The sequence below is a fragment of the Triticum aestivum genome, chromosome 5A, assembly GCF_018294505.1.
Source record: "Triticum aestivum cultivar Chinese Spring chromosome 5A, IWGSC CS RefSeq v2.1, whole genome shotgun sequence".
Taxonomy (NCBI): Eukaryota; Viridiplantae; Streptophyta; class Magnoliopsida; order Poales; family Poaceae; genus Triticum; species Triticum aestivum.
The window spans coordinates 622,028,788-622,038,451 of NC_057806.1; the positions used below are offsets into that span (position 1 = coordinate 622,028,788).

At 44.7% G+C, this 9,664-nt stretch overlaps 1 protein-coding gene across 1 annotated transcript; it reads left to right on the forward strand.

The window, feature by feature from the left end:
- Positions 1-4,366: 4,366 nt before the first annotated feature.
- Positions 4,367-8,270, forward strand: LOC123108028 (stem-specific protein TSJT1-like). Its single transcript, XM_044529895.1, has 4 exons — positions 4,367-4,671; positions 4,881-5,121; positions 7,597-7,717; positions 7,816-8,270. Exons 1-4 carry the CDS (start codon positions 4,481-4,483, stop codon positions 8,004-8,006), a joined length of 744 nt encoding a protein of 247 aa, XP_044385830.1. The 5' UTR covers positions 4,367-4,480; the 3' UTR covers positions 8,007-8,270.
- Positions 8,271-9,664: the final 1,394 nt, after the last annotated feature.

Consider the following 9,664-nt stretch of genomic DNA (forward strand, 5'->3'; position numbering starts at 1 on the left):
GAGGATCTCCCTGGTGGTCTCCCATGGTTGTGGCGGTGGCGGATCTGCCATCCCTACTCTTCAACATTAGGCGACGGTCGGTGCTCTCCGACTAGTCCGGACCTTTGGCTTCGAGGGCGAAACATGTGGTTTCGGGGAAGGCTTGTAGGACGGACGGGTGCACCGCCGTGCGCCTCGTTTTCGACACAGGGGTGCCGGGCTTGGCCATGTGCCACTCCTTCCCCTCCCTCTTCCCCCAGCCGGCGTTGGGTCGCGGTTCTTCTCGAGGCTGGGTGACCGCCGACGGTTTTGGAGGCGGTTGGGAGTGTGGATCTGGTCAAAGCCGTGTCCTTTGGTGGTTTTCAAGGTGGTTTGGTGGGCAGGGCAGCGGTCCTGGCCGCGGGAGGCGCGTTGGTCGTGGGCGGATTGCGCGGCTCGGATGCAGGCAGGCAACCATGGCCGCTCCGGCGACATGGCTGCGGGTGGTTCGCGGAGCGGGGTGGTGACAGAGGGGGTGAAGCACCGGGGTACATCACTTGCCCAGTCCATGCACTAACCGACGGTGATGGCGTCCGCGGACGTCGTGTTCCTCCTTGTAGGCTCCGTCGTGGTGCTCCCACTCCTTCCATCTAGCTCCAGGTGAAAACTTGATCTTCAGATAGAACGTTTGCGACATTCAGTAGTCGTGCCCTTCTTGGAGACATCGTCGAGTCCTCGGTCTGGCGTGGTCCGTCGCACTTCTGCTCAGACGATCGGTCATCTTGGTGGTAGTCTCGGTTGGCTCTAAGCGGTTCTATTTTGCACATCTTGTAGGTGCTTAGTAGTCGTTGTGGTGGTGTGTCGATGTCCGGCATCCTTGTATCTAATCTTCTGTGTATGTGGCGTGCGTTTGTATCGGTTGCTTGAGTGTAAGTGATGATTGCTTTATATATAAAACAGGAAAACCCTTTTTTTTCATCAAGTTTAGATGCAACGGCAAAGGCCACCTGAAAAACTTTCATTCAAGCGCCACAAAAGTGGGAAGATCGTTATAGGTTCACTGGGTGCGTGTAGCAGTAGCCGTATCAAGCGACGCCATGAGACTGAAGGAAACGACTGCGTCCAGGCCGCAAAACTTTGTACCCAAGCTTCGAGAATTGTCTTGCATGCGTACCTGGAGGAGTGCCATGTCCAAAGGAGGACAGCAAAAGTGTTGCGAGCGTCCACAGATGGACTTGAAACAATGACTTAATCTGATCACCTAATCATGATGCTTTCCAGGGTTATATAGCTAGCCAAACTTGCCGGTTCAGATTTTTTTTCTTTTAAAATCGAAACTCTTGCCGGTTTCTTGGGGCTCAATTCATTAATTAAAGAGTTGGCCAATCAATTATGAAAAATTGGACGAAAACCCGAACAAACATGATGATATGACACACAACAAAAACATTACGCACGCCCACGAGGAGAGAGGTAGCAGACATCGTCACCGTGGCCACTTCTCCCCGAGCAAGCACTTCCGACTCCGCCGTTTACAACCCGCGAGGACACCTTCACCGCAACCGAAGTGTGAGCGCACTAAGAACAACCAAACAGTCGATCACACGCGCCGGTAACAAGAAAACACCTGATTCAAGGGCGAACGGCGCCAGAGAAATATACCAGCTGGCGTTGTGAAGGAACACCGATCCGGACCACCTGTCGGTCGTCATCGTCGCCGCCCACACTATTGTAAGGATGGAAAGCTACAGATGGTGGTCGGCTAGGCAGACTGTGATGAAAATGGGCTTGGTGAGCTTCAAATCAAAGGCTAACACTTTACATCGGTCAATGCCGACGATGATGGTGTACTTGGAAGTTGTCACGCGAAGGCAGCTACTTCCGGTGATTGTCAGGGAGGCCACGCAGGGTGCTGCTGATGTTTGTTGCTTGCTAGCTAGGGTGATGATGTTCTCGATGTGAAAGACTGTTATGTGGTGGTCCAACTCAGGCAGAAGGCCCAAGGCCTCCTGATGCAACCGATAGTTGGACTAGGCCTTGAAGAAGACCGCAGATGCGGGGGAATGGAAGGCGGACATAGAGGAGCAAGGATACATATAGAGAGCAGAGAGGTGAGGAGAGGTTGTCGAAGAAGAAGAGAGAGAGAGAGAGAGAGAGAGAGAGAGAGAGAGAGAGAGAGAGAGAGAGTAAAATCTAGATCTAGAGCATAAAATCCCGTTGTATCTCTCGCCTTATACTAGTGGCTCGATCTATACATGTGAGTGCATAACATAGGCAGTGGTCGTGTGCTATTATGGATGTTGTGGAGGCTATGGCGATATATAGTTCCAGAGTCGAGGGTGTGCCCTTGAGTTGTGCGGGGTGAGTGGCTTTGGGGCCTAATGCACATACCTAGGCATGTAGCACATTGACCTTCATGAAGTGAGGTGTCATGGCACATGTGTCGTATGGTGGTACTTGGTCGATGATGGCGGTAGATTGAATGGTGTGCATGGCTATTGTGGCTCGAGTAATGCTAACAGGATAACTAACAATGGTGGTCGATTGTGCAGGCTAGGAGGAAAGACGGGGTTGGTGAGCTTAAGCAACACCAACCTCGATTAATGCCGATGACAATGGTGACCTTGGAGGTGTCGTTGTGGAGGCCCTACACCCCCTCCCCCGGGGCGGGGCATTTGGTTCTTGTGATCTCTTGGTAGAAACCCAAACTTTAGGTTGGTCTCAGAGCGGTCGGCGAAAATGTTCTTGTTGCTTCCCCCTTGGAGACCAACCCTTCATCACATTGCAATGTGTTGTGTTGCCTTGAAGTTTCGCGGTTGGTGGGTGCATGACCTCCATGCCGGGTTGAAACCGGAATGGTGACTCCAAAGTTTTTATTTGTGTTGTATAAATTTCAGCCACTTAGTTGCTTAAAACGAATAAAACTATACTACTTATTTCCTAAGGGAGGTAATAAATGATAAGATAGCATTTTCAAAGAGAAAGTGCATTTACTTTTAACCTTGGGGGTAGGAAACCATGATTAGGATGGTGAACGTAAACCCTTTAAACTTAGATATTTAATGAGCTTTTTTCCTTTCATCAAGGTGGATTCCTTAGCACCCCTCCAAACAAAATAGGTGAATTCCTTAGCAGATAAATGAAAAAAGGTGCTCCTTTGTTTATTAGGCTCCCTTATATTTTAGGCCAAATCTTGATCGTGGATTTGATTTACAAAAATTAAGTGGTATGTCATGAAAAATTATACTGTTGAATTCATTTTTGAAAGAAGTTTTCAATGATATTTTTTTGCTACATATAACTCATATTTATTACATGCATGAATGATCAAACTTTGGCTCAAAATGTGAATGGTCTAATAAACCCGAACGGAGGGGCATGTTATATTTGTCTTGACGCATGTCGCTTTGGGTTGGCATAATTCCCGGCGCAGGGGAGCACCTATACCTCGCTTGCTGTGGGGTGCATAGGTTTCCTCGCCCCAGCCCCCCACCCCCTTTGAAATGGGCTGACCAATCATGGGGGAGCGTTGGATCTCTAGCAAACGCTAAAAAAAATATAACACGGTGCTAAAAACATTGCTCACGCAACTTTGAAAAATGTTAATAACATTTAAAAACATTGTTCGTGATGTTTAAAAAATTTTATTGTGTTTCAAAGAAATGTATGTGGCATTTAAAAATAAAGTTTGTTTTATGTAAAAAAAAGTTCATGCAGTTAAAAAATAGGATAGTACCATCCAAAAAATGCACGTGTTATCTTAAAAAAATGTGTTTGTGCAGTTAAAAAATATTGAATAGTGTAAAAAATGTTCACGTAGTTGCTAAAATGTTTTGTATCATTCAAAGCAATGTTCCATGCGCATTTGAATAAAAACATTAGGGCATATTTGAAAAAAAAATTAAAAACTTATATTTGAAAATTATCTTAATCATGTATTAGGAAAAAAATTAGACATGCATGAAAGATGTTTCGTATATAAAAAATTGGACATAAAATGTGTATGTAAAAATTTGGCATTTTCTGAAAAAATAAAAATATGCTAAAAATAAGAAAAACTAGATACATAAAAAATAATAAAACCATTGAAAACCGACACAGAAAACCGTTGGAAACCAAGACTGAAAGCAAAAAATATATAAAACAGTATTTAGAAAACAAAACACCGATAAAACGCAGTATACGGTTTTAACGGGCCGACCCACGAGCACCCGCGCCGAAGGTAGGCTATTACGAAAAGTAGCTCCAAAAAAGGCCGAAAGTAGCTCTGGCGCCGCAGCCGATCCGTCTCGACCCTTCGGCGGCATTCCCCGCGCACTCGCTCTCCACCGACGCATCGCCCCGTACGGCAACGGCCACGTACCGCCGCCGGTGCAGTATAAGACAACGCCTCGCCGTCCCGGGACACAGCACCGATCGCACTAGAAGGATCGCGACCGCCAAAGCCGTAGTACGACACGACGCTCCCACCACACCCACGCCCGCGCGCGGAGGACGAACGAGGCTTCGGCTCCGGCTCGAGATGCTCGCTGTGTTCGACAGGGCGGTGGCGCCGAGCCCGGAGGGGCTGCGGCAGCCGGGCGAGGCCGGGCACGGCGCGGACGGGCTCGCTGCCCGGTTCCGGGAGGCCCGCACCGGCGCGGTCACCGTCGACTTCGGCGGCGGTGGCGCCATGGCCTACTCTTCCCACGGCCAGAGCCCCTTCCTCCCCAGGTGAGGTCACGGAACTCTCCGTCGATTTCGTTTCCCTCGTGCCGTGCGTTCCTGCTTAAATCCACGGATCGACGGTGCGTCTGCGTCAGCTGCAAGCATGGAGATGCCCGTGCATGATCTCGCATAAATTTTGTTCATGTCGCCATGGGTTCAGCTAATGCTAATTTCTTACTGTATCTTTTCGTCTACTGAATCATCTACGTTGGTAGGTTGTTCGGCGTCGTCGACGACATATTCTGCCTGTTCCAAGGCGCGATCGAGAACATGGCTGTGCTGAAGCAGCAGTACGGGTTGAGCAAGAGTGCCACTGAGATCAACCTCGTCATTGAGGCCTACAGAACCCTGAGGGACAGGGGACCTTACCCTGCAGACCAGGTCGTGAGGGACTTCAATGGCAAATTCGCGTTTGTGCTGTATGATCGCTCCACCAGTTCGGTCTTCATGGCTGCTGTAAGTGAATGTCTGGATTTCATTTTTGTACTCGATTCAGTTCAGTAAAGTGCACGCTCTAGTAAACCTTTTTTAGCACGAAATAGTACCACGATAATCAAGTTCTATGATTGCAGTTGTGTGCTTACTTTGAACTTGTACCTCTGTTATTGCAGTACAATGTGTGTTTGTTCTTGAAGAGTTTGAAATGTCAGTTCTTATATACTGGTACTTACCTGTCTAGTAATGATTTTTGACGAAAAACAGCATTGTGCTGATTTCATTCATTAAGATAGGATGAGACACCCCAAGAAATGCAAGTCAAGGTTCAGGATGGCTAACAGCCAGAAAGGGGAAGGAAAAGCTATACAAATGTACACTAGAAAAAGAAAGAAAGAAAGAAAGAAGGAAATTATCTCGCGCCTGTCCATTGTGCTCCTTTGAATCCAGCGATTCTCCAAGAATTCAGCTCATTGATAATGTTCTCAGCGACCTTCAGGAAGTGGTTTGCCTTGTTGTTGAATATGCGGCTGTTTCTTTCTTTCCAAACCTGCCACGACACCGCCATTATAAGTGATGATATGTCCTTTTTCCTGCCTGTACGATCCAGAGCCTTTAACCACCAGTCCAATATAGAGCCAGTATGAGCAATATGTAAGAGGTTGAATGGAAAATTATATATCGCCAGGCAATAGCCCTAGATTCCAGCCGTGAAAGGGCAGCTAGATACAAGGTGCAGACCATCCTCCCACCCTAAGTGGCATAATTGACAGATCGGGTTGTGAGGCCAACCTCTCTTCTCAAGGTTGTCCGCAGTCAAACATTTGCCCTGTACAAAGAGCCAACTGAAAAATCTTATTCTTGGTGGAACCTTGATATGCCAAATGATCTTAGGAAGAGGAGAATCAATCTTGCCCCAGAATTGACATAGGTAAGCTGACTTAGCATTATATCTTCCATCCGCTGACCATTTCCAAATGAACTCATCCTCCAGGTTGGACAAAGTGACCACACTGGATCTGCGCCAGAAGTCAATGTATTCGCGCAACACCTCGGTGTCGGGGTTGCGCTTGAGAAGAGTGACCCATTTTCTATTGGTGAGTCCTTCAGCCAACGATATTCTTCTGTTCTTGCTATGCTTGAAAAGATTAGGAAACGAAACAGCTGGAATCTCACCGTTGAGCCAGTGATCGTGCCAAAAGGATATCTTAATACCACTACCAATTTTGATGGAGGTACAAGCAATGAAAAGAGCCTTAACGTGCTTGTCAACAGGGAGCTGCAGACCTTGCCATGGTTTATCTGGATTTGTGACGCTTTGCCAAAGCTAGCGTACTTTAAGCGCCCGCCCCTGAGCTTGAAGGTCATGGATGCCAAGCCCGCCTACAGAGATGGGTGAGCACACCTGGGTCCAGCGGACAAGGCACTTGCCACCGCAGACAGCATCAGAGCCAGACCATAAAAAAGTAGGACGTAGCTTATCGATTTGCTTCATGACCCATTTCGGTTGATGAACAGCCAGAAGCATGAAAATTGGCATTGCCGAAAGTACAAACCTCACGAGAACCATTCTTCCAGTGGAGGAGATCCACCTAGCCTTCCAACCAGCAATCTTCTTAATTAACTTGTCAAGTAGGTCTTGAAAGTCAACGAGCTTCAACCGCCTATCAGATAGAGGCATCCCAAGGTAAGTGCAGGGGAAGCTAGCCAGCTGGCATCCAAGAGCCAGCTGCAGGGGAGTAAGGTCAAGGCCATCGCACCGAATAGGAAGGATCTTGCTTTTAGCCAGGTTAGTGATGAGACCGGTTGCTTCACCAAAAATCTTCAGCACTTCAGTTACAACCCCAAAATCATGCATCTCAGGCTTGAGGAAAATGATGACATCGTCTGCGTAAATAGATGCACGGTGTTTAACAAGTTGGTTACCCAGAGGGGATAGGATGTTGTTCCTTTGTGCTTTGTCCATCAACCTTCCAAGGCAGTCCACCACAAGCACAAAGAGCAGCGGGGAGAGGGGATCTCCTTGCCTGAGGCCCTTACGATGGAGGATTTGTTGAGTGCATTTGGAGTTGACTAAAATTCTTGTGGAAGCAGAGAAAAAGAGGGCTGATATCCATCCTCTCTAGTAATGATTTTTATTCAGAGTTAGTTGCCTGTGATGGTTTCAACAGTTGTGTTCGATGTCAGTCCCAGTTTAGTCCAAATTTTCACTGAACTTTAGGGCTGCGTTTATACAATATTCAGCATGTGACAATTAGCACTCAAAGTATGTCCGGACAGACGATTTTAGGTCATAGTTCAGCAAAATGGCATCTCAACAGTACATCCTCAACATCTGACTAGATGCTACCAATCCCTCTGTTATTCTGAACTAATCTTCATGTTGCCTGTCTAACGTTCTGCATTTCAACATCAATGTGACAGAAGACACCAATTACTCCTTACTTAGTACTGCAAAGAAATATCAACTTACATCGGCTATCCATCTTCTTATAGGATGCTGATGGTGGCGTCCCGTTTTACTGGGGAGTTGATTCAGAGGGTCATCTTGTAGTGTCCGATGACGATGAAGTTGTGAAGAACGCTTGTGGAAAATCTTTCGCACCGTTCCCCAAAGGTGTGCCTAAATTGCACATCAAGCAAGCAATCGCACAAGCATCTCTGATATTCTTTTCACGCCCTCTGATCACCGGCATCCGATGTTTTCCTTGTCAGGTTTCTTCTTCACGACGTCCGGGGGTTTGCAGAGCTACGAGCATCCCCTGAACGAGGTGAAGCCGGTGCCAAGGGTCGACAGCAAAGGGGAAGTATGCGGCGCAACTTACGCGGTCGATGAACAGGCCAAGAAAGATACCGCCGGCATTCCCCGTGTTGGCAGCGCTGCAGATTGGTCTTCCCAGTACTGAATCTGTAGATACTGTTGCAAGCATATGGTATAACCCTGGTGCAGTTACATACATGGTAATAACCGGGCTCAGGCGTGGGCCTTTGCCTTGTGCTACGACGTTCACCTACAGAGTGACACTTGTGCTTGTGGTACAAGGTTACATAGTACTACTAGTATATAAGAAAGGATTAGCATGAGGGACTGAAAAATTGTAATATTTGTATGCAAATAAAAGGGCATAAGCGTTGCAGATGTGTCAATAGATGTTCTGTTCTCTGATGATAAAATATGTCACGTTATCTAATTCCCGTTTTCTGCTTCGATGGACGTATATGTCCTTGAAGTATGAAGTATGGTTTTGAGAGACCCTCCTCAATAAACGTATAAAGAGCTTCCAATATCCTTTCATAACATACAGGCCGTAAGGAGACACCATGTACTAGGATCTCTGTGTCAGTTCTCTCGCACAACTGCTAATGAAAATTATATAAGAACACACAACAGCATTCACATATAAAAAAAATTCTGGATGAAATCGAAACTTTTCTTGAAAAAAATATGAATGACTAGGAAATGTCGAATATTTTTTGGAAACAGCAAATACTTCATGAAACTCCACATCCTTTTTGAAAATTTGACCAATTTCTGAAATTCCAGAACATTTTTCAAAAAATGGAAAATACTTTTGGGATTCTGAACATTTTGTGAAAAAATAAAAAAAATTGGAATCGTGAATAATTTACAAAAATGCAAACAGAATTACGAAATTCAACACATTTTTCGAGAAAAAGAAACAAATAACGAACATTTTCTGCAAAACAGGAACATTTTTTGAAAGCATGAGAACATTTTTAGAAACTCAGACCAAAATTTGAAAAAGCAAACTTGTTTTGGATAAGTGAAGAATTTTTTTAAATCGAGGACATTTTTGAAATCCCGATTGTATTTCAATTTGTGAACAAAAATTATAATAATAAAAAATTTAAACTTCAATTTTTAAAGCATGCATATTTTTATATTCCCGAACTTTTTTGATATTGAGAACATGAACATGGTTACAAATTTCAACAAAATGTTTAACCATGAACAATATTTGAAATTTGCAAACATTTTTAGATTTCATGAACAATTTTTTAAAATGCAAATAGTTTTAGAAATTCCCAGCATGCGCTCGATGGGAGCGACGTCGCCTAGTTGGACCAAGGCCTAAGCGTATGTTTATCTTTTCTATTTTTTTGTTATTCCCTTTTTTTGTTAATTCATTTTCTCCTTTTAAACTTTATTCATCTTTCTGAAACCAGTTCCAGAATTTGAAATATTATTTGGAACTCCAAAATAACAGTTTTATGGAAATGTTTCAAATTATGATTTTAAATTTTTTTTGGTCAAACATTTATTAAATGCTTTTTAAGAAAAGCATTTACTATTTTCAAATTTATCATTTTGTATTTATTATTTATATTAAAAACTCAAAATAACAGCTATAAGTACATGTTTAAATTATGATTTTAAATATATTTTTCATTCAAATCTGGTATGGATGCCTACTATGGGCATGCTCACCCATTGGCAAAAGTTGTGGTCATTTCAATAATGTCCCAAAGCAACACCATGTTCAAGAAGCTACATTTGAGAGTGCGTTGTTTCTGGACATCCGTCAAATGAATCTATTTTTGT

Bases quoted from the DNA above. Each gene is read 5' to 3' on its own strand.
- LOC123108028 (XM_044529895.1), top strand. From the start codon at position 4,481: ATGCTCGCTGTGTTCGACAGGGCGGTGGCGCCGAGCCCGGAGGGGCTG. The intron at 4,672-4,880 runs GTGAGGTCACGG...CTACGTTGGTAG, and splicing joins CAGAGCCCCTTCCTCCCCAG to GTTGTTCGGCGTCGTCGACG. The intron at 7,718-7,815 runs GTGTGCCTAAAT...TTTCCTTGTCAG, and splicing joins TTTCGCACCGTTCCCCAAAG to GTTTCTTCTTCACGACGTCC.